General features: G+C 38.8%; 1 protein-coding gene across 9 annotated transcripts in view; it reads right to left on the bottom strand.

Moving 5' to 3' along the window:
* Positions 1 to 26,265, bottom strand: part of ESRRG (estrogen related receptor gamma) — a 533,318-nt gene that overhangs the window by 38,914 nt on the left and 468,139 nt on the right. For all 9 annotated transcript variants that reach the window (XM_043543651.1, XM_037895721.2, XM_043543649.1 and 6 more), the window contains 2 exons: positions 25,420 to 25,530; positions 20,750 to 20,911 (listed from right to left, as the gene is read on the bottom strand). In XM_043543651.1, the coding sequence (XP_043399586.1) occupies positions 20,750 to 20,911; positions 25,420 to 25,530 (273 nt within the window). The remainder of the gene's footprint in view (positions 1 to 20,749; positions 20,912 to 25,419; positions 25,531 to 26,265) is intronic.

Raw genomic sequence — 26,265 nt, 5'->3', positions numbered from 1 at the left:
CAGTGGCAATCAAAAAAGCTAACAGAATATTGGGAATCATTAGGACAGGGATAGATCATAAGAGAAAAATATCATATTGCCTCTACACAAATCCACGGTACGTCAACATATTGAATAGTGTGTGCAAATTTGGTGCGTGCAGAATAGTGTGTGTACCCCATCTCAAAAAAGATATATTGAACTTGGAAAAGGTACAGAAAAGGGCAACAAACACGATTAGGGGTATAGAACACCTTCTGTATGAGGAGAGATTGAAAAAGACGGGGACTTTTCAGCTTGGAAAAGAGATGACTAAGGGTGGATATGATAGAGGTCTATAAAGTCATGAATGGTGTGGAAAAACTGAATAAGGAAATGTTATTTACTCCTTCACATAACACAAGAAGTAGGGGTCATCAAATGAAATTAATAGGCAGCAGATTTAAAAACAAACAAACAAAAAAGTATTTCTTCACAGTCAACCTGTGGAACTCTTTGCCAGAGGATGCTGTGAAGGCCAAAACTATAACAGGAATATAATAAGAACTAGATACATTCATGGAAGGTAGGTCCAGCAATGGCTATTAGACAGGATGAGCAGGGATCCAACAAAATGTTCTGCATGTCCCTCACCTCTGTTTGCCAGAAGCTGGGAGTGGGCAACAGGGCAACTTGATGATTGCCTGTTCTGTTCATTCCCTCTGAAGTACCTGGCATTGGCCACTGTTGGAAGATAAGATACTGAGCTAGATAAACCATTGGTCTTACCCAGTATGGCCGTTCTGATGTTCTTATATAGAACCCAGATGTATCTGCTCCCTGCTGTAACCCACTAGACCCCACTCTCCTCCCAGAGCTGGGATAGAACCCAGGAGTCCTGATGGGGTCTCTCTCTCCGCAGAGTTAGTAATAAAGTAAGAATATACATTACAATTTTAAACCTAACCAGTGTCCCTTAAGTGACTTGCCACAAGATGTCAGAACATGTTCTTATTAGAGCTGAGTGGGTCTAATATTTATTTAATTTTCTTTCTTTTATAAAGGAATTAGATACAGGGCTCCTGTCAGCCATTTTGCTGAGCTATCTGCCAAAAAAACTAGTGTTTTCAAGTGCCTAAGTAGCCCCAGGAATCACGGTTAAAGTCCCCTGACCCCCGCCTACCAAAATCTGAAATGGTGCCCTGCGTTTGTGTATTTCCTGTTTTTTAGAAGTTTGAGTTTTGCTGCACTTGACATTCTGGAACTGCACGAGTTATCACTAGGCAACCGAAACGCTGCGTTAAGTGGCAAAAAACTTTGTTAATTAATAGTAGTAATAGAACCCAGTTTATTCAAAAGTCTTGGAAGATACCTGAAAAGGATAATGGAAGAAAATGACCAAAGTACTATGAAAAGGATTGACAGGCACTACTCATGTAGTGCGTAGGATATGTTTGCATTGCAGCTGAGAGCTGGCTTCCAGGTGTGAGTAGACAGATGTGTCTTAACTCTGCTCAAGCTAGCGCACTAAAAATAGCAGTGTTGCCAAGGGCAGCAACTCAAGGTGGCTGCCTGAGTACAAACTCACCTGACCACCACGGGAACACGTTCAGGTGGCTAACCCAAGCTGCTGCTCATGCTATCCCTGGCTACGCTGCTATTTTTAGTGTGCTAGTTGAGCAAAGCTAGCACAAATCTCTACTCATGCTGGGAGGCACACTCTCACCTGCAGTGTAGAGGTACCCAGAGAAGAAACAACTGGATGACACATTGTGCCAAGTCACTGAGCCCCAGAGTGCCATGAATAATATCTAGTAATTTAAACCGATAGATCTCAAAACACTCAAAAATTGGGGGTAAATTCAAATTTTTCAGAGAGGGAAATAAAACTCAGAGATTAAGTGACTTGCCCAAGTCACATAGCAAAGAGACAGTGGCAGAGGTCTTCTGACTTCCATTCTGGTGCCCTGTCCACTGAAGCATAACACAGATCTAATATAGGGCCTGATCCAAAACCTATCCAAAGAGTCCCAGTGACATCATAGCTATGCATACCAACCAACCAGTTTAAAATAAGACTCAGGGGACATAAACAGACTTCAGTTAACAGGAAATTTCAGCTGATTGGTACAACTGGGACTGATACTGCTTCTAGTAAGGTCACATGAGTTTTTTCCACTGACTTCGCTGGGAGCAGGATTGGACCAGTGTATGAGTCTTTTCACTTTCGGATGGTGAAAAATTAAAACTAGGATCTTAAATAACTATACAGTGCTGACTTTATAGTTTATACTACTGAGTAAGAGGGTCAAGTGTGTTAGTGTTATAAAACTCTAAATCAACATTGATATTATACTGTCTGTATGAAAATACATGAAAATACATTTAATTAACTGGAAGGTTGTGACACGAACTGACAAAAGCAATTTAAAACAGAAATTTCAAAGCTAAGTCTGACACCTTTAGAGCCATTCTGATCTCCACAGAAGATACATATTTAGGCCAGAATTTTTATATATCCCCATGTATTTTTAAATGTTTGAAAAATATGCATATTATTTACCCAATTGCCTGGAATGTCTGTCGGAGAAATACATATTTATTTTTAAAAGCAATCCATATATTATTTACTCAGTGACTGAGAATGACTGTGAAAAAGCCGTTCTGGTCTGTCAAGTAAATACATATTTATAAATGTTTTTTAAAACATATTATTTACCCAATGGACTGTAATGGCTCTGCCAGGGCCATTACATGTAAATATGTAATTAGCCACATCATAAAACATCTTCATAAAATTTCCCTGAAAAAGATTAACTTTCTATGCGTCAATACACAATTGGTTTAATTTTGTTTTTCAAAATACCAAAAGCTATGTTAATGAGTAAGACATGTTTTTCCATTATATATGGGGGGGTGGGGGGAAGTATCTCAATTACTGAAGTCTAATTTTCTTTATTTAATACTTTACTGTTTATGGCTCCAATGCTGCCTGCCATCGGATCCACCTGTGCAGACCCTCGCACCCAGCCGGACCGACTTCAACATGGCTCTGCACAGAGGAAGATTCTACTGGCAGCATGACAGGCTAATTTAGCACTTGCGAAGGTATGGAACTGATACAACTTGCTAGAGTTACGTGTAATGTGGACAGTTATTGTATTAGCTTCTCCACGCAGCTTGCCAATGCACCTGCAACACTGCCGGGCCCTCTTGAATAAGGTCTGCCAAGCATGAAATATGCCAAATTGGATGATGTTTTTTCACATGGAGCATTGTCCACAATGAACTAGATGAGACCATCAAATCGTTTTCAGTTGTGAAAGTAAGAACAGGATTTGAAACTAGGGCTCCAAAGATTAAACCCACTTCATCACCTAGTCCAATGAGCGTTGGCATCTGGAAGGATGGAACTTAAAAAAAAATCCCAACCATATAATTGTTGTAAAGTTTGTTAATTAAGAATGTTAACTTGTGAACTTTGGCTGAGGCCGTACACATAAAATTTCAAACTGGAGTGAACTATACTGTTTCTAGTAGTGCAAATGGGTGTTCTAATAAAAGTCATACATTAAGATGTAAATTTTATTCTCTGAGCTGAATACTAGGTGATTAATTCTCATAGCGCAGTGATCAATTGGTACAGATGCTGCACCTGTAGTAATGTTTGTTTTTGTACATATTAGTAACAGAAGTGCACCACTAACACAGGTGTCACTTGCGAAGCTGTGCAACATTTCTGATATTTTGAAAACACTGAGATTGGTAGTTAGGTTGTATGTAGTTCTGCCAATTTTTTCAATTAGATCCATTATTGATTTGATGGAAAAGCAAATAAAGATACCATGGTGGTATGTAAATAGGTTAGACAGAGCATAAGGTTCTGGTACTGAGCTTATAAGTCACATGGCTACTGAAAACGGCTTTATCAGATGTACCTCAGTGAGATTTCTGGAGACTGCCTACAATCCTGGGGGACATTTTGCAAAAGACAAATACAGGGTTACAGGACAAATACAGGATTAGTCCAGCAGATGAGGTTTAAAACATGTAAAGGAATATGCTAAAATGGCATATAGGCATCTTTTAGAAAAAGAGGAGTGCTAGGAGTGTATTATGGCAGACTCTTGTTTAGAACCTGTTGGGGTTACAGGGCCAGAATCTACCTCAGTTACACCAGTTTAAATCTGGAGTAATTCCTTCATATCAACGGAATTATTCCAGGTTTACACTACTGTAAGTGAGATTAAAAACTGGCCCATGCGTATTAACATTTTATATTTTTCAAAGCAGCAATAACTGTTTATAAATTGATGCTGTATTTCAAGCTGTCTAAATGCTTGGCATGTAGACACCGCTAACTAACATTACTTTGTAATATTCTATCATCTATCTCATTCAGATACTTCTTTTGCCAGAAAAAAGAACAAGACTTTTTCATGCCAAGAATGAATTCTATGTGGTGATCATGCAGCAATTCAAATTTTCATGTTTGCAAACCCCCCACCCTTTCACCTCTCTTCCAGCAGACAACTGTCAGCAAAGAGATTCAAAGTGATGCAGACCCAAAGCAAGTAGAGCCTTCCCACAAAGAAGCCTTTTACCTAATTTACACTTAATTTATTTATAAAATCAAATAAAAATGCTGCCAGGAAAAAAATATTCGTTCTTAGGCTGCTGAAGAATCTTTCCAACTAGTGCTCTCCTCAGTTACTCCATAGCGTATGAGGTTCCCCGTCTCAATTGGGGGGAGGAGGGAAGGAAGAGGAGAAGGAGAGCTGAAACAGACATAATGGCAAAGGAGCCCTGGCACTAGCTTGACAGATTTCAGCAACAGAAGACCCAAATATGGCATACATTTCTCTATATAGGTACCATAGTGAAGTCTCTTAAGGTCAGATACAAGTAAGTCCTGCGTCCGGCTTTGGTGCAGTGGAAACCTAAATAAGATGACACAAGCCTCCAAAATCCTCTTTTCTGATTTCTGCACAGCCACTTATGGCTTAGTAGAAAGCCAGCTTTTTGTAGAATCTGGCCCTTCCATCGTATCACAATAATAGAAGAAGCCATAGGGTCTAATACTGCAGTCCTTACTCAGGCAAAACTCCTACTGGCGTCACTGGGAGTTTTGCCTAAGTAAAGGATTGCAATTTTAGGTTTTTCATTCTACAAACTCATAAAATAATGTCTGTGAATGTAAAGTAGTGGTCTATGTTGTTTAGCTCAGAGTACAGTAAGCACACAGTCTACAACAGAGCACCTTTGTGTGTACAGATCTATCCTGAATATATTGAATTATGGAGCATATCTTCATAATTAAAATTAATTTTACATCATTGATACAATATATTTTCAGCACCTGTATATACATTTAATGAAACATACGATGCATATATAGACACTATGGATGAAATTGCTTTCTCCTGGAAGTCAATGGGAGTTTTGCTATTGATTCCAATGGGGTCAGGATAGCAGCCTATTTCTTTTTCCCTCTTTGAAAACTATCCAAACCTTTGCGTACAAATAGAGCCATTAATGGAAAGCAACACTCTACAAGTAAGACAATACGCATATCAATTAATCCACAGGATGCACATGCGGCAATCAATTTTCCCAAATCAATTAAAAAAAGAAGAAAAAGAATTAGAATTTCCACTCATTTAAATGGGGGAAAAAATCAGATTAGTCAGGGATTGAAAACTTTCACATTTGCATTGTGTCTTCATTATATTCAGCCAGATACTGGATAACTTGTGCAGAAGAGTTATATGCAGGAAATCTGAAAGTTATTTTTTTTAATTGGGATAAGATTTTTTTTTAAAACAGCTTATTTCAGTCATCCAAAAAAAGGCAGGAGAGGAGGTAGAGGGGGCATGTGATAAATATTAGAAAACTTTTTAGATTGCAGTTTTAGTTATGCCTGATGGGCCAGTACTGGAAAAACTGTCCTGTTCTTTTTTCCACGTCTCTTTGTGCACCCATGGAAGACATGTCCTACAATGTTTCAGTCATTTGCTGAAGTTTGGTCATGGTGATGGGGATGTTGTTAGGGAAGTAAAAAGAGCAACGTCCATTTGAAGCTTGTCTGTGAACTTTGCATGAACCGCCAGGAATAATGTAGTGTGATGACAAGCCAGTTATACCTTCCACTAAATTTGCTGTCTGGAATGAACTGAAATAGTGTTTGGTTTGTGTAATTACGTCCATCTATCTTTATATTCCAGCGGCATATCGCAAATTGAAAATACTAAAAATTGACTGTTGGTTCTGATATTTAATGATTGCCAAAGACAAGACGATGATTTATTGGTTACTTACCGATGTGACACATTTGCATCTTATTAGACGGAGATTACTATTCCTTAAAATGCGGACGAGGCCTGATCATGTCTGATGGATTGATTTGATTTGCAAATGTAATCAAACTAATAAGAGGGAAAAAATGAGCAATAATGCCTTGTTTTTCAACTGGCAATCACTCCCCTGCCAACAACGCTGATATCCCTGACTAAGCAGCCTTCACACAGTCTTCCTGTCTCCTCAAATAAACAAAGGGATGCAGAGAGCTTGATAAGAGGATAACAAGCCAAGTATGGATGTAACAAGGAGCCTATACCTCAGAACAGTATAGCTGCATTAATGGACTAGTAGGCATACTAGCCTAAGACTTGCTGTGACTTCTATCATCTTAAAAAACCTCAACAATATCCATCCAGCTAGAACAGGAAAACCCAGAAGAACGTAGCAGTTTTAATTAAGGGAATCCCAGAGGGATATCCATCACCAGTGCAAAAGCAATAAGTTGCAGGTGAAATTATTAGAATACAAATGTAATGGGAAGCTAGTTTGGGAAAGTAGTTTGACCAGCTGAAATCACAACCTATGGGCAGAAGACAAGAGAACAGTTTCAAAGGACTATCACATGGTGTTTTCAAAACCTCCCAAATCATAAATACAGACTCTCTATAGATTTTTCCCTGAACTGAATTGATAACATAATCAGCTAAGGAGTAAGTTCCACTACAGACACACTAGCTAGCATGCAGGCCACGTGCTGGTATTTCTGTACATGCTGAAATATGGTTCTAGCTCAGAACAGCTTCTTATGCTGCTTTACAGTAAGTGACCTTAATTCCCCACAGCAGGGCTCTTTTCCTTGTTAATGACCTCTTCGCACAATAACTGGTGGGCCCTCTCTCTGGCTTGTTGGAGAAGGTGTGTTGCCCCTTTAAGGGCTAGAGAGCCAGAGAGTTACCTGTTACAGAGGCAGGCAGCTCCATACCAGGTCAGCCCGGAGAGGCTGATCCATCCCCCAAGTCACAGGAAGAGACTGTGCAGTAAAAGCCCCCTTTTTCTCCTGTACCAGGCAGAGCAACATCCACTCTTTCACCCATGAAAATACCATGTTTCGCCCTGATCTGCTTTGGGCATTTGCGAGTTGCTCCTTTCTCAGGGGGTTGGGAAGGAATTTTTCACTTATCGCTAGGGCAAGATGGGTTTTTCACCTTCCCCACAGCAGGTTGGGGGCTTAGTGCGGGGAGGGGGGGGGAACAAAACGGGGAGTTAGGTTATGATGTTGCAATTCATTATGTAACTGTGGGGTGGATGTCCAGTGCAGGGACTCCATAGACAATGCATATGATGATCAGAAAAAATGGATTGGGAAATGATTTAAAGGAGGTATTCTTAAAGGAGTGGAAACAGGGTGGTCAGAGCTCCTATGACTGGTATCAGAGGGAGTCAAACCCCCCTCTTTTATAGCCCCCATTAACCCTTATTAAAGGGTTGGGTTGGCCAGGGACCCAGGATGGGTAAGGGGGAGGGGTAAGCAGCCCCTCCCAATATATGTAAATGATTATGGAATTATCTGCACTGTGCAATTTTATCTGCTGGTTGCTCCCAGACATTCAGGAATGAAGTTGTGGCCTAATTAAACCACATCCAGTGTCTCCTGTCCTTCTTCCAGCATAGCCGGAAGGAACTGCAATAAGTCTCCCATCCCATCCTTCTCCCACTCCTCACTCCGCCTAAAGTAGAAGGCAAATAATAAACTTTGGGGCCCGCAAAGCTGATCATGACAATACCTCTTTAGGGTCTGATTCAAAACATGCTGACGTCAATGAAAGTCTTTCTATTGACTTCAGTGGGGTTTGGGATCAGAACCTTACAAAGAGCAGACTGGAGTGTGAACCTTGATAGTTATGGCTCTGATCCTGCACACACTGAAGTAAATGGATAACTTTGCTCAATGGAGCTGTTCATGTGAGGAAATTTATTCATGTACTTAAGTGTCTGCAGGATTGGTTACTAAGTTGCTGCAGTAAAAAGTATCAACTGACATCACACACTTTGTTAAGGAAACAGACATTACAAGGTGTTAGGTAAAAACTAAGTTGAATTTATGAAATTAATTACCATGCTCGAAGGACTCCAAATATTTCCATAACTTAAAACTGCACAGCCAATGCAATTTGAATGTATATAAAGATATCCTAACAATGCAAAAGCATCCTGGTCAAATTCCAATTACATAATTATATTCTGCCTGCCTAAAATTCCCCCTCTACTTTAACTGGATTAGGTGTACTTCACTGCTTGTCCTAAACTATTGTTTACTGTTGCTGTAAAAAGTCACCACCTTCTACTGCAGAGATAGTTTTATTCAATTGTTAGTGAAGTTCTCTAAGGCAAATTCTAGCCCACCATGTAAAAAGCTCCAGGAACATATGCCACCATAGCTATATATATATATATATATATATATATATATATATATATATATATACACACACACATATTTTCACCCATAGCAAGCCCTTTCACCGTCCCTGTCTCTCTCAAAGATTATTCTCTCTCATTGCAGACATGATCGCCATAGGTTATGTGATTGTAGATGGCATTACTCAGTTAGTAGGCATATTAACACTGTCATTATCAACACCCTCTACTCTAGTGGTTCTTAACCAGCGGTACATGTACCCCTGCAGGTACTCAGAGCTTTTCCACGGGTACATCAACTCATCTAGATATTTGCCTATTTTACAACAAGCTACATAAAAAGCACTAGCAAAGTCAGTACAAACTAAAATTTCATACAGATGATGACTTGTTTATACTGCTCTATATTCTATATGCTGAAATATAAGCACAATATTTATATTCCAATTGATTTATTTTATAATTCAATGGTAAAAAGTAAGCAATTTGTCAGTAACAGTGTGCTGTGACACTTTTGTACTGTTATGTCGGATTTTGTAAGCAAGTAGTTTTTAAGTGAGCTGAACCTTGGGTGTACGCAAGACAAATCAGACTCCTGAAAAGGATACAGTCGTCTGGAAAGGTGGAGAGCCATGTCTCTACTCTGTATGCCATCCCCTGGAATGCTATACTGCTCTATCTGTTGTTGTTGTTTTTTCCAGCAGGTAGATGCATGAGAGTTGTGAACCAACTGGATTTGCCCTGCCATTCCCCCCAACCTGCTCATAACTCTTTCCCAGGATGCTCATGCACAGAGAGCAAATGCAGAGCTTTGCGGGCTCTTCCCTTCAAGTGTTATTTACATTGAATTTGGAGGCCTTCTTACACCTGACACTGCTGAGCAATCTCAACCCTCAGTACTTACAATTGGAATTAAAGGAACTCAACACCTCACGTAAGGAGGGATCAGTTCTACAAGATGCTGAACACTGCAGCAAGGTGCGGAGTGCCCTACACACCCACTGACGTCAGTGAGAGCTGAGGCCTGTCAACTGCTTTCAGGATGAAGCCTTTAATGAGTAGCACAGCTTGATTACTAAATTAAGAATTTCTCTTGTGTCTGGCTACAATAAAGTGTCTCATAACTTTAGGGAGAAAAAGCTCTTGGGAATGTTATTCAATGTTACAGAACATGTTGTGCAGTCTGCACATTTTCAAATAAAAAGCAAAGTTCTCCAGGGTTTGTTTGTTTTAAGCAAAAAACAAACAAAAAAAAAAAAAAACCAACCCTCTCTAAATACTACTGTGTGCAATTCATTCCGGAGGGTTTGAAACCTGGAGAGAGTGAATTAAAAATATCAAGGGAAACAAGCTTAATAGTTACTGCCCAGTAAGTATTCCTTTTAGGTAATTAAATAAAAGAGTATTTAGGACCCAACATGTAAGGCTAATTCTCTTTTTTATATACATATATCAAGCACTGCTCAAAAAGAAGCTTACTGTTAGCACTGGAAACATAAGTTCACAAAGCTCTTGTATGATCCAGCTGATGCAGAAGGAGATTACAGACGACTGATTTTTAAAAACTGCTGACTCTGTTGATCAGATTGGTCCAAGTCTTGCCATTAGCACCCATATGCTCTTTTTTCCTCCCCCCTCCCTATATCCATGCCCAGGTCAGCATGTGCCCTGCCAGAAACGTGCTGACGGGCTAAGGGGGCCTTGCAATTCAGGTAATTAATCCTATTCTAATGTAGGTTAAGCAGGTGTGAAGCCTACCTCATCCAAAGAGAAAGTAGATGCTGTTTAGAGGCACCCTTGGAATTACAGTATTTAGTTGGGCTGAGATGACTTCAGGAAACTAGACCAGTCTGTGCTGCTGACCTAGTCATACAGGTGTAAACCTGTCTGCTCTAAATCCAGTCTGAGCAACTGGCTCTCTCTCTCCCCCCCCCGCCCCCCCGGATTTACAGTGTCAACAACACATGGCTGTAAAGCTAGCCTCCTCTTCCCCACCCATATCGAAGTAAATACACTTTTGTTGGAGGCAAAGCTAGATGATTAACTGTAACCTGTTCGGTTTTAGAATTAACTAGACTAAGAGGTTGCAATATGTTGAGGGATGTGTTGATTTAATTTTACCACTTCAAATCCAGTATGTGAATTGATCAGTTTCAACATACAGCACTTGTGATCTTATGGAAAAAATGATCAGCGATTGCATTAGGCTTTTAAAATCATCTAAAAATCTTTCTGTGTTTGGAAGCCTTTATATTCTTTCTGATTCTGGTTGAAATAGCTCTATAAGCAGGGAGGGGAAGCCAGCAACAAAAGTGTTATTTATTATCCACAAATAAAAAGTCCAATAGTGCAACCCTCCTGACTCGTGTAAATAATATTCACTCATCCAAGGTAGGATTGTGGGATCGGGCCCACATGTCTTAGCCTGTTTTAGAGCAAGTAAACCTCCTGCCTTGAGCTGAGTATTTCTCATTTGCTCATCTTAGAAAGAATTGGCCTTCCTTGTCTACTGACTGTATGGTGTAAGTTGTTTGGGAAATGAAGCACCCTAAAAGATTATTTCAGCAATTTAAATTGGTATTTTATAGCACTCTCCTAATTAGCAGTCATTTAAAATGGTTGAAAATTGCACTAAATTATGGGGGAAACAGCATGATTTTAAGGAAATAATATGCCGGTAAATGCCTAGCATGCCCTGGCATCTCATGTGTGGCACTCCAGATGCTCTCCCATTTGTAAATTCCACTGCTGCTTGAATCTCAGGTCAATTCTGAGGTCAGTTAGTGCTGCAGATATCAGATTAATTTTCTTACAGGGAAGAAAAAATGAAGAGTGTAGTAAAATAAGAAAGGAAATAGGATACAATGATACATTTAGACTCTCTTCTGGTAATAAGGTTAATTCTGTATTGGCTAGGAAAAATGAAAACTGTAAGACAGGCACCTGCAGTGAGCGTGGAGCTAATCTACTGAACCCGTAGTCACACAAATAATCAGTACTAATGTGAATATTATGGTCCCATAAGTTGGACTACCTGCTTAAAGCTCAACTCTGCAAGGTGCTGCACTTCTCAGCTCTCATTGGCATAGGGACTACTGATGTGAGTCGATCCCTAGATGAAGTATATGGCACAGCTCAACTGACTTCAATTAAGCTACATCAAATTACACCATCTGGGCCACAGAATTGTGTGTGCGCATATATATTTTCCTCTAGAATTTCTCATTTTAATTATTCCATTTTTTAACAGGTATAAACGATTCCTGTGTTCTTCTTTTCAATTTAAAATCTATTCCAGGGGTGGCCAAACTTGCTGATCCTCCGAGCTGCACATGACAATCTTCAGAAGTTTGAGAGCCGGGGCATGCCTGCTGGGGGTTGGCGCTTTAGCCCTACAGGAGGCGCCTGCTGGGGCGCGGGGCTTCAACCCTGTTCCTGCTGAAACTCCAAGCCCTGGCAGGCACACCCCATGAGGCTGAAACCCCTACCCCACCACCCCTATGCAAGGCAGAGGTCCTGCGCTCCCCCCCAGTCTGGTAGGTGGAGAGTGGGGGGGCATAGAGGACTCCGCAAACCACACTTTAACTGTAAAAGAACCACCTGTAGCTCGCGAGCCACAGTTTGGCCACCACATATCTATTCTTTTGCTGATCTCAAAGCCCTAAAATGCTCAGTAGAAATCCAAAACCTAATGTGTTAATGTAGTGGGATGAAGGTTTGTTCAATTTCCACTCTCATCTCTACCCCATGACTTCGAACCCTTTTAAATATGAAAAATGCAATTGTGTATTCTCAATCCAATGGGCAACTCAGTAATTCACCTCTTTTGTCTAATAAGGAAGCAGACTGTGTAAGTCAGTCCATACGTCACCTAAGGTAACATACTTGTCCAGATTTTGTTATGCAAATTATGAACAGAAAAATATTGCTAATTTTTTTTTACTCTGGCATTTAAGATCCAAATAATGTCTGTTTCTATTTAAAGAAATACATTTGGGCACTGCCATTATTTGGTGTTCATTTGTTATCATTTCATTAACCATTTATTATTTTTTAAAGTGCCACAGAAGTGAACAGCATTATTTAGGCAGTGATAGAGGTAGCAGAATATTTTGCAAAAATTTACTAATTTCACACTTCATTATAAAATTATTTGGAAACCTTTACATCTTTTGTTTAATACAATTATTATCAATAGGTATAAAACAAGATTCCATATATGTAGCATGAAGAAAATATGATGAATACTGGATGGAAATCTTGCATTTTGCTATGTAAAACTTGTTCTCCAAGTCTGTAATATAAGAAAATAATTTTCCACTTCATTTTTAAATACATATGTTTTCAGATTAGCCTGTGATATGCTATAGAAACCCTCTCTTTTATGCTTCAAGTATCCAGCTGCCACACAATTTATATCTCTTTCCTCTCCTCTTTGTTTTTCAGCCATTTTCCCTGAATGTCAAAGCCAATTTAGTGCATTTCACTTTGCTGAATAAATCAGAGGCGAAATCCTTGCTAAAAGTGAAAATTTGATTTGCTAAAAGGAGCTTAGGGCAACTATTAATCAATATATCCAGAGTGTCAAAGCTAAGGCCATGATAGACATACATTCATTTGGAGATTGGTTGAGGCAGATAAAGGGGGACACTGGGGGGAAAAAAGTGCAACAACCAGACTGTGCATGTGTTGTTGGGGGGGGGAGGGTTGCTTTAAAAAGGGGGAAAGGATTCTGATTCTGAGAGAAACTGATTTTACTGAAGGATTTAAGCATTTTTAAAGGCTTTGTTTTAATGAAGAATACATAAATAAGTGGTGAGCTGAAAGTTCTTCTGTGATTTGATCAACAGAACTATGTTTTTTACAACGTTCTTTCAGTTGACAGAGAACGGATGTTAAAACCGAAAGCAGCAGGAGTTACTTGTATAAGTTTCACTGGATGTCTTCATATCAAGCTCTTTCGTGTCATATAGAATATTTATTTTATATTCAACCATAAGACTTAGAATGGATAGATGACTGGGCATGCAAGATTTTCTTTTCCTTTATTTAATGCTAGTCATAGATGTCAGAAGTGATAATATCAGAAACTGAAGTCCTGTGTTTATGCACAGGACAGGCACAGAACACCAGTAGGACAAACTTCCTCACATCCCCCATCCCAGTGTGCCTCATCCTTACCTGGAACCAATCTTCCCTGAACAGCAGACATGCTAATATTGTGTGTATCTGTTATTACACTTGGGCCTGCTCCTGTTCCCGTCAAAGTCAACGGAGGTTTTGTGGTTGATTTCAGAAGGAGTGGGAGCAGGTCCCTAGAGTTTTTTGTGCCAGATCCACAGATCTCAGATGAATGTTCCAAATACTTTTAAAATAAACATCTCGTACAAGAGAGAAAAAAGACCTTTCCATGGCTGTCATTTCCACCACTACCACTTCCCCATTTTTATTTGAAAACACTGGGTACTTTTGTTAGCGTGAGTGCCTTATAATACATCTTCTCATACAGAACCACTGGCAGTGATGTAGGCTACCTTAGCAGCACTTCTAAAAATTTCCCCCCAATTTGCTAACACTAGTTCAGTTCCACCAGTGTTAGCAATGTTGATGTACCAAAGCAGTGTAGATGAGTTGCTGGCATTGTAAGCACAATGTTGGAGCAGGGTTACTCAGCATGGTGCTTAAAACACGGGCAGTGGCTGGCAGCCCATCCACACTAAGGCTCCAAGATTCCAATTTGCCATTTAGAGTCCTCCAAGGTGCTAAGAGAAACACTGTGGAGTGCACATATGAATGCATAATATAAGCACATATTCATATAAATGTATCTCCACAGTTATCTATAATAGTCACAGTGGAACCCTCTGATATAGTGAAATTCAGGGAGAGACAGTTCAAGGAAATCTGGGGCTCATGAGAAGCTGCTTGACTTGGATCCCCGACTGTAAGGCCCATGACTTCTCCCATGACTCAAATGCCATTTAAACTGTGGGTTGGGGGAGGAGGTAAAATACCATAGGGAAATAGTTCTTATGTCCAGATCCCGTGTGCATGCTTGTGGAAGGGGGTTAAAGGAAGAGTGGATACTGTTTTTCTGATGAACTGGAGACAAGGGGAACTTGCAAAGGGTCCAAGACTGTGCAGGGATAAAAAAAAAAGATGCCCTGATTTCTTAGGAGGCTCAAGTTATTATCACTACAGAGCTGCCAGGCTGCATGACGCAGCTCATACTCCATACCATGTAGCAGCTCATACTCCATACCATGTAGCATGAGCAGTAAACACCACATTAGCATTTCCACCTGTTTCTGAAGGGACAGGGACTCCAGAACCTGGGGATTGCTGTGCAGCTGCAACATTGGAAGTATTGCCTAAAATGGCCCTGAATTCAGCTAGTAGCACAATAGACAGTGGAAGGCCATAAACTCGACAAAACCACATGATTACATTGTGTGGGAATGGGTATGGAGTGGGTGCTCAGTGGGGCTCTGTATCCACTCCACAAAGGCCTGCAGAAAGAGGACTATGGAGACAGACTGGGAGGCTGGCTATGGTCAAAGTGCTGCAGAGAGGTTGAAGTAAAGGCAATGGAGAGGCTGAAAGGATATGCTGCCTGGAAAGTGGGAGGTGAAGTGCATACATGCAGCCCCATATAATTTTCCCACAAAAAATCCCAGCCTGTCTCCGAAGTCCTTTGGGTCTATATGGAGTTAGTTCTGCATGTGCACTGGACCCTGGCTACTGTAAAACTCCATCTATTGTGAAGTAGCATGGAAGTTCAACTTTTTTCATTTACACTTTCTATGACACAATGATTTATATATAATAAAACACACACACTTTAGGGTACACACAGTATATGTGAGAGTATGTGCATAAACACATATATACACAAACCTTCCACCTACATATACACATAGGATACATTGCTGGAACACTTTAAAGTGATTATTTCCAGCTTCTTCTTTATGTCTTTACCCACATTTTTATCACACAGAGTGGCATTTCTGGAGCAGATGATGAGTAAAGGGCAGTTTAAAAATGACAACTCTACAGCGAATCATATTCTTTTCAGTTTTAGAATGTTAAACTACACCCCTGAGAGCTGCTTTGGAAAGGAAAGCTTAAATATTGTCCTCTACACAGAGTGTATTGGAACAATAACGTTTCATAAAACATTAACATTAGCACTAAGATATTCAAAACATTCTTGGATCTGCTCCAGCAAAAATCATACCCTCATGTAGTACCCCTTTTAAATACCAGGACAGTGACTATTTTTATCTATACCTATAATGGAATATTGTTAATTCCTGGCAAAATAGGAACACATTTGAAAGCAAGCAAGTTTAATTTATGAAATTGTGAAACTAGTTAATTTTTGATAGATTAGCCCAGTGTAGTCATTTCAACCAAATTTTTCATTTTAAGTGCGAAAACTTGATTTCTATGGTCTGGTTGGTGTTTTTTCATGCATGCAAATTTTTTTTAGAGAACATTTTGTCCCTTTAGCTTCCTGTTATGCACAGTTTTAAGAGCTTAATGTTTCCTGCCTCCACTTAGAATAAGAGAACATTGCACATTTTTGCTGAATGTCAATGAGACAGTTACATTACAGAAATGGTGCCCGAGTGACTCTGAAACTGTGACTAGACATCAGCAGAATCCCATCCTACACTGGAGAATAGCTTAATTAATTCAATATGCCCAAAATAAAATGCCCCCCCCAACCCAAAGCAAAGGGGAGGGCCCCAACCACAAGTAACCCATGGCGTGAAACAGCTGTCTGTTATGTAAAAAAAAAATGTCTAGCACAGCTCCATAAATATATTTAGGCCGTTTATATAGGTCAACTAATGTGGGTTTTGTCTCATCAGGCAGGAGATGAAGCAGCCTCAGTGTCTCCCTAAGCACCTTCAGCATTTTGCTAACGAAGTTACAGTACATAGGAATATTTTAATCTGACAGAAAGAACAACAATAGATCTGACTGCTGGGCTGATAATCTTCTTATCACACCCTGTGAAACCTAGCTCTAATATTTGACTGAGCCTCCATTACTTGGCAACCCATTCTAAAAAGGCCAACAATAGAGAGAGAGAGAATGAAGTGGACTGTGCAAGTACCTCCATATCTACATAAAAGAGATTAGAGGCGACAGCATTCCATTTTACAGCTCAATCATATTGTGTTAGCACGCGCTTATCCGAGCGCGGATGAAATTGAAAGAGAAATAAAGAAGAGTCAGGCAGATAGGAACCAGAAAAGCGAGGCATGAGCAATTTCAAGGATATAAAAGGATGCTAATGGCGGGGCCCTGTCATTCTTAAAAAGGGCTATTAGGGCACCATCATCTGTTCTTGTGCCCTTACGCTCCTCTAACTAAAGTCAAGCATTTCTTAATACCATTGTGCTCTTTTTCTTCTTCAGATAAGACATGGTCATGTTTCATAACAACACACTTCCCATTTATTTGATTTATTAAGGTGAGTAGACTAATTCTATTTGCTGATAGAGCTTTTCCATACATATTTTTCTTTCAATATTTCCTTCTGTAGAACCGTACACCTTTTGTTCAGAAAAAGCAGCTGTAGAGAATATTCCCAATAATTCAGAAGTTCTAATGATCTGATGATAGCATAGTAATTTAATAACATTTTAAAGCAAATTTTAGGACTTGACCTCCACAGAGAATGGTGTGGGTGGAGGGATCAAATGTGTACAGCACTTTACTTTCTGTAGATAACTTCAAGAAATAACCCTTCTTTATAATGGCTGAAAAATGTTATTTTTTTCCACAATGAAGCTGTCTTTCAAAATATAAAGGTTTCCATTGAATTACAATGCATTACAGCTAAGTCTTTTATTGGTTCTAATACAACTCAAATGAAAGGGCCTTTAATCATGTTACACCTGAAGAAATACGGCAATAAAGCCAGATCTGGTGTAGCCCACACAATGGGCCAAATTCACTCCCATATAGTGCAACTGCGTTCAATGGATAGCCACCAAAGGTTTATTTGGCTGACTATGACTATATCACAATTCATCCCTTTGTTGCTCTTTGTTCCTTTTATGACTTGCCCCTTTTCCCAGTTCCACTGTATCACTGCCTGGACTAACATGTGCTGGCACAGGCAACAGCAGGGTTGCACCACTGCAGGCTTCTCTACAGTTGTTCTGTGCCAATGCCAGTCATTAGTTAAGCTCTGGCAGCCCAAGTTGAGCAGCACTCCATCACTCAAAACCAAACTAAAAACCTTCTGATCACGCTCATAACATTTGCCCTTTAGCATGTCAAGCCCTTCCTCATTTTGATTTTTGTGATCTAAAGCAGCAAGCACAGATTTTATCACTGACCTCAGGCTTAGGAAAGGATTGCCTTTGTTTACTATTTAGGTTATATTTTTTTTTACCCAAATGGGGTCAAGCAAGTAACCATAGATAGTGCAGCTTTACCACGGCAGGTGTGGTTTTGACTTTGTCTCACAAGACAGGGCTGGCCTACTATAGAAGTTTTCCTCAGCTAGTTCAGATTGCGGGTCTTAAATTTATAATGCCAGCTTACAGCGTCCAATAGCTTTTCATGCTAACTACAGGCACTGAATTGTTTTTAAAAGATTGCCCAGTTCCTCAACTCCCCCCATACTCCAAAAGAAAGCTATGCAACATATTCACAAATCAAACTGATAAAAGATCCTGGGGCAATCATCGTGGTGTGTGACTGACTTTTAGCTCCAGTGCTTTATTTCAGTTAGACTAATGTAGGTATCTTCTGAAGATGAAGCTCAAACTCACCTATTTAACTAGTTTTGACTTAATTTGGGGTGCTTTATTAGCAACCAGTGTAAGACAAAGTAGCTAGTATAATACAGAGTGATGTTTAAATTAGTTTACAATTTGCTTGGGCTCATCTAGACCTGCTCTGAACAAAGCCATTCAGAAATGTCAGCTGTGTTTCTAACCACTGTAACAAATTGTTGCCTGAACGCTGCACACCTAATGACTTCAAATTAGCTTCACTGCGATATTGCCTGACAGTTCGTTACGACTGTTAGCAACATAGCTGGCGTATCATGACCAATAAATTGGTTTCAGTGTGGGCTGGGAAAGGGACTTCCATCAATTTGATTAAAGAAATTACTGTAGCATTCAAAGCATAAAGACAAACTAGTTTAAGGAGACAGAAATAAGTTAACTGTACCAGAAAAACATTGCTCATGATCCAAAAGCTTGTTTATAAACCATTTGTGGTACAAACTTTGAACAAATACATTTCATCTGGGCAGAATATGAAATATTTCAGCACGTGTAGGATACCGTCTCCCTACAGAAGTAAAATTATGCTTTAGAAGCATATTGATTATTATTTATTATTTATTATCTGTACTGTGGTAGGACCAGAAGCCCAAGCAGAATTGGGGCCCCGCTGTTCTTGACATATAGAAAGACGAAAACCCAACACTTAAGCGTTGAGTCACTACCACAAGAAATGCTTAAAACAAAAGAATCTCAGGAACAAAGTAACATACTGAAATGTAGATGTTTACTATCTGCTGTTCCATCTATAAATAAGATCCAGTATTCTGGCTTGCTGAATGTATATATGTAATCTATACAGTCTATTAATATTACAATAAGGGTGCCATTTCTGATGGTATTAGAAATATACATTATTTTTTAACTTTGATAAACAGAAAGTTGCCTGGATTACGCATTCACATTAAGGTGAATCAGAGAATTCCATGGGGTAAAATGAAATCTAAAAGGACATTGCTACATTGGCTATAGCAATTAAAGTACATCCGTCCTCGTTGTGAATGGTTGGTATTCTGTGGCTCCAGTATGGCAATTAGCTGACTGAAATGCACAAATATCTCCAGTTATCCTGCTAGAATACTAAGATGATTATAATAAAATAAATAACATAAATAAAAAGCTAACACTTTTTTCATATGTTTTTGAAAGGTGAGAGACTGACAGCCCTGGAGAGTGTATTTGTTTATTAACCCATAGTATGACCTCACTGCACATTAAGCAGGGGTGGAGGAGAGGGCGTTGTCCGGTTGCTAGAGGAAAGTGCATACCTCTTTAAGGAACAGAGAGGCCCAGGGTGAGTTTGCAGCAGCCTCAGAGCAGTTCAGCATGGGGATACTGACACATTGCCCCAGGTGACTGGAAGAAAGGGGAGGTTACATAGGCACATGCCGGACTAGAGAAACCCGCTTTTACCTGGACCTGGCACAGCCAAACAACAGGTACAAGTGTCTCAAACACTGCACTGAAAACATGCTTCAGACCTGACCTGGAAGATCCACAAATCTTTGCTCTGAGAGATTATTTCTGCTACCCACTGTCTCTGCTGAGATTACTAATTAGCTTTAATAATAGTATGTTATTGTGTGATGTGGACACTGGTCCATCTTGCACAGACCAAGGAAATATTGAGATATAGTGTGGTTACCTGGTGCTGTACTGCTGGCATAATCTGGTCCTAAAACCAGTTTAACTCTCCCAAGGACTTTAACCCCAGATTAAGGTGATCTACCTGCTAACGTAGGTGTTCTTATGCCACTTCCCCAACTCCTGCTGGCATAGCAGGGCAGAGGGATAGTGGCCAGGATTCCCCTATTTCACACTGAACTTCAGTTGCATTTTTTACCATTTTGTAGTGTTTACAGTGCAGCCTTCAGATTGCTCTAATCTGGTGCAGAGGAACTAGCCTTGTATAAAGTTTTAAAGAGCGTGCTTTAAAGTGTCTTTGAACACACATCTCTCATTAGTGCCCTGTGCAGTTCAGCTGCACCTGAGATCTGGTCCTCTTTAATAAAAAACATGTTAAAACATTCATTCACTTATACCTCCACTAATACCATTTAATAGTAAGAATAATACCATGTCCAGACCAGGATATATTGTAACCAACATTCCTGTAATGACCCTGCAGTCTTAAATATAAAACTTTATAAATGTGTCTTCCCATTTTGTCACTGTAATGTAATAACCTGTGTGTTGATTTTCAGGCAGTCATTGTTTTACAACTATATATATATATATATATATATATTATGTACCTGGAATATGTTTAGCCCATCCAATGATGACCACCAATTCTCTGTCTGCCAGGTCACAAAGTGTGGTGAGCGCTTTGATGTCACTATCTGGAACAGTGGGGTCAGGCATGGCATAGATCTTCTCTGGTTCAGCAACCAGCAAATGGGAGACAATCTTGTTATCTGTAAAAATGGACCAGAATGCTACAAGATCACCAACAGTGTTACCCTATTTTTCTGACAGGTGAATTAAGTTTCACATTAGCTTAAAAACAGTGACCACATTTAACCCGTGCGGCTCTATTAACTCCACCAAGGAGTTACAGCAGAGATTGACTGGGGCCCATATAAACATTTTCAGCAAGCATGACTCATTTATTGTACGTAAATTACAAATAAAATAATATGCATGGGATGCACAAATACAATTATTACATCATAACATTTGGAATAAAATTGTCACTGACTAAACTTTTAGGTATTGAAATATGTTTTAGGTTTTGCAAATTGAGACTTTTTCTGTTATTTATATTTTTGGATATAGTGTTTTTAAGAAGAGCTGCACATTGCCTGAATAAAAATAACACAGCCAATTAACAAATAGTTAAGTCCTTAAAATCTGAAACTTCTGTTGCCATTCTTTATCTCAGAAGTCAGAGTCAAACTGTCCTAATACATGTAATCGCAAGAGTTTCTGAGCAACTATCACCCTATATATCTTATAGTACCTATAGCCTGCTCTTTTAAAATGATAATACTAAGATTTGTGATCCCAGGGGCTTGTATTCTAGGAACGAAATGCGACTGCCTGTATTTGTGCTACTCCGTAATGCAGAACCTCAGAATCTCACCCAAAACTAGCTTCTTTTAATTTAAACAGGAGTGAGCTGATACTCCTTTCATTTACAGATAAAATCAGGAGTAACTCCATTAAAATCAATGGAAATATACCAACGTAAAACTGGCGTAAGTGACGTCAGAATTAGGCCCTATTTGAGAAAACTCTTTTGTACACAAAAATGTTGTATTATTTTGGAATACTTTTTAATATCTGTAACATTTTCATTTATTTTATATTTATTTTGCATACAGTTGAATCCTGTGATTTATATGGAGCAATCAGTTATGTTAGAATGAACAGTCAAAAAAGAAACAGCAAGAAAAACTGCATGGGCTTATTACAAGACACCCACAACTCTACAGTATACAAGTAGCAAACACATAAAATCTGTCAGTATTACACCGTATATTGAGGCTTTAATTTGAGATGCTAAAAGAAGCCTTTTTATTAATTCTTTAGAAGCCTGATCCACCTCCCAGAGAACTCAGTAGAAAGACATCAGTGGGAGACGGATTGGGCCCTTAAGTCTTCTATACATTTCCCAATATATGCAGCCAGGTGTCCTACCTTTTAATGATAGGTACATCTTGTAGCATACCTGAAATGTATCAGCCAGACATAAAGCATATGTTCTTAGAGCCCAAACAGTAGCCCTTTAGAGGACTTAGACTAATCCTTTCAGTCCTTTGGGATAGACAGTCATGTGGCTTGACATATATAGGGTTAGATCCCGAGAAGATTGTCTAGCACCCTCATCTCCCTCTAACTGCCAAGAAAGCTGATGGAGTTGATATTTTTTCCTGCTTCAAAATGTCAGCTATAGGCCCTACTGTCCTCATAGGAAAAACTACAACTGAAATAAATGGGAGTTTGACTTGCATAGTGACTTCAGGACAGGTTCCAAGATATCTGCTACTGTCAGATTTCCCTAAATATCCTTCCTTGATTCTGATTTCTGATACTTTACCACTCTTTTGTGACACTGACTCCTTGATTCTGTTCTGTTTTCAGCAGTATTTTAGCGTTATTACAAATTCGTGATACATGTAAGTCCTTCATAAAATAAGTGCAAGACCCAGCTGGAAAGCATTCCATCAAGTATGTTTTATTGCAAGGGGATGGATTCATGTTTATAAGACCTATAGGAGCTAGGCCATCTAAATAATTATTTATTTCAATATTCTACTTATTATCAAACTGATTAACAGGGAATTTAATATTAATTTAAAAATGTCAGTTGACAATTTTAACGGAGAGTGGCAAATAGTTTTTCAACATAATATTCTTAATTTTTTTAATGAACAGATGCTTTATTTGGTTTTTTGATTGTTTAACTTATTAGAAAACATCATTCTTTCCAAAAGTTAAAGATCACAGCATATTTGCTCAAGAATTTAACAACAAACCCATATGCAGTGAAAAGCAAAGTAACTAAATTCTATTTTTCTTACTACTTATTCGCAAAAAATGTATAAATGGACCCAGCATTCATATTGTAATGCATGAAGATGGGGACATAATCCATATATTTAAAATTATAGTATATTAGTGAACAAGAGCTCCAGATTACTAAGGTAAATGTCCACAAATTCAGTTTTTCTCAGTTCAGACTCACACAAGGAACAGACTGGAAATCTCCTTTTTTAAAATAACAGCATCTTCATCAAATGTTTGCTTCTTGCAGATGATTCAAGAATAGTGTACATTTTCATTTCTGCTTCACAAAATCTCCACTTTCATTATTCTGACAACACAACAAGACCTGAAGGCAGGCCACTAGATTCTGTAGATAAGAAAAGAAATGCAAAAAAGAACAGAAAGAGGTCTGTCTAAAAGAGACCTCCTAATCCCTGTTATTTCACTACAGAGAAAAAGGCTACATGTACTGAAGCATGGTTTAGTACAAGGCATAGGGAAATTCTGAATGTTCTCAGAAACATCACGCAGGAAATTGAATAGCCATGAGCACTGTTTCTAGGTAAATCTTATTTAATGTTTCCCTAATTAGAATCAATAGAACCCAATTTTCATTCCTGTGCCTTTGTTATGCACAAACTATCAGCCAAGGTCCAGAAAATCTCCCAGGCTACTTCCTTAATAAAACCGATTCAACTGTTCCCTGACACTTATCTGACAGGATCCAAAAATTAAGTTTTGTAAGTGTTTGTTACAAAAATGTTTGTAATTGGGTGAACTAAGGAAAATTAACAGAAGCCTTTAGATAATAATGATTAATAAGGAGATTAGTTTATCTCAGACAAATGGAGTTTACTAAAACTGGTGGTTATCTTCTTAAAGGTGTTGTAATACACTACTTCCCAATAATCTCAGGTTTACACACAGTTTCTTGGATGCTTCAGCACAATAGTGTTAACCTATGCCTATATTAAAGGACTGGAATATTTTTTCTATGTTAGGAGGCTATCAACATTTCAACTCAATGACAACGTAAAATAAATGAAAAAACTCGCAATCTGTGCATCCAGCAAAACTAAACCTCTAATGAAATTAAGCCTTAGAGTTTATTAAATTTTATTGTATTATCAGAAAGTTTTTATTATAATGTGAAAAATCTGCTTAATGCAGCCCTAGGTTGTATTTACAGAATGGTGGAACAGCTTATGCAGGCTGAGAAGAAGATGCCAGATTGGACAATTGAAGGTATAATCAGCATAATGTTTTTTGGAAAGGCAAAAGGAAACTATGCCATATGTTCACTTAAGCCTTAATTTTATGTAAAACTGGTTGTTTTTCCTTTGACATAGCTAAAATGCCCTTTCGCTTACAGTTCAAAGCCTGTTTATTTGCTCTACAGATCCCCATATGCTCATGTGTATTGTACGCAGCAGTGTCCCCTACTGGGGAACACGAGATGAAATCAACACTGTTTATACACAGCTAGGTAGTGTCACGGGCACAAAACCTCCATGCTTCTTTTATTTTTCCCTAAATGTGGGGGGGTGGGAAGGCTTGTCCCGCTTTGATAGCAAAATAGCCTTCTTGACAGTGACAACTGTGCATGGGAATTCTGTGTATGGAAGAATTCACAAGCACTTGGTAGGAAATTCATACCTTTGTAGGCTAATTCTGTAGTCTCTTGCACTAGAGATATAATGCAATTAAATTTACTTCATGGAATTAGTACAGTTGCTGCTTGAGTTTGTACACGCTGCAGAGCGAAACCTCCAACTATGTTTTGTTAATCACAAAGAGCATGGAACTTGTATTTTAGCAAAGGGATGATCAGCTCTCTCTCTCTCTCTTTTTAATTTTTTTTTCCCAAGGACATTTTTTAAAAAAGACATAATGCCCATAAGGGCATCAGAGATAGAACTACCAACCTATGCTTGTTATTAGTGTAGCACATTCCTCTTTTCATCTAATGTTAGCTAGTGTGTTAACCTTCTATAGCTATAAATTAATGAGGCTCCTAATGTATTTTCATTGGGAGGTTGAGCAGTCAAACTCATTTAGTTAGTGAAAACTACAAAAATCACTTTCTTGTGAAATCTGAAACTAGAAGCTCCAATGAACTAATGATCACAGTATGAACCGTTTTATGTACCAATGAAAATAAATATAACCTGTAAATGAAAAATGTGCACTGCATAAACCATGCATTAATATGCTTCCACCTGTAAAAAGCTTCATCTGACAGTCTGAGAAAAGATGAAGATAACTAATAAGATTTTTTTTAAATGCTCATGTTAACTGCATAACATATAGCGTTTACTGTAGCTTTTTAGGGACAAATTCTTGTCCTAAAGAAGTCCATGGAAGCTTTAAATGGGTCCATGAGTTATTGATGTTTTGGAGGCAGAGAAAAAGCTGATACATCTGATGTACTTACATGGCTTTTTGGCTGGCTGAACTAGCTGAGGGTTCAGGTATGGGCTATTCTCGGCATCTATTCTGCGCTTGTACTTCTGGCGACCTCCACGTACTCTGTCTAGGCGGACCCCTAAAATGGGAAAAATAAACACACACTTATTTAATACTTTCCATGTGATGCATTTCACGTGACAATCTTCTACCTAGCGCTTTGACAGATTTCTGTAGCATAGTCAATGCAAATTTCTTTTCTCACAACCATAATTATTAAAAGCAACAGAAAAAGATATACTCATAAGTACTTGCAACCTATTTATATTTTCATACAAACAAGATAAAAGTTTAGACTATAATTTCTTGTTGAGAAGATCATTTTAAAATATTTCAATTATTTTCATAACATCTTGCTACTAACATGCTAAAAGCTTCTGAGACTGGGGTTTGGCCTAGAGCTCCTTCAACTGGGGAGATTCTGAGCTGAACAGTCCTCTTTAGTAGAAGCTTTGTCAACCTCTATATGTGGTTATAAGCGTAAATAGATTTACTAGGCTACTGTTATGAAGCAAAGGACCATGAAGAATGAGAACTTCAGAAACAATTAACACTGAATCCTGTTGTGATAGTAGAGCTGTATTTAATTAAGATAGTCTAGAGAACTGACTGCAGTAACTGTAGAGTAACCTCTCGAAGTATTATAGGGATACAAACATGGTTTAAAATCCTTCTGAAATGACTCAATAGTAGGGGTTACATTGGCGTTGCAAAGGACGGAGAGCTGCATTCATCTGGATATCAGTAAAGCCAAATCAGCATTTGCATTCTGCTGTCACATTATATATGGCTTAAGTAGTACATTTGTGTTACC

This window comes from Chelonia mydas, chromosome 3, assembly GCF_015237465.2.
Source record: "Chelonia mydas isolate rCheMyd1 chromosome 3, rCheMyd1.pri.v2, whole genome shotgun sequence".
In the NCBI taxonomy this organism is placed as follows: Eukaryota; Metazoa; Chordata; order Testudines; family Cheloniidae; genus Chelonia; species Chelonia mydas.
This window is presented reverse-complemented; position numbering and strand designations above follow the sequence as displayed.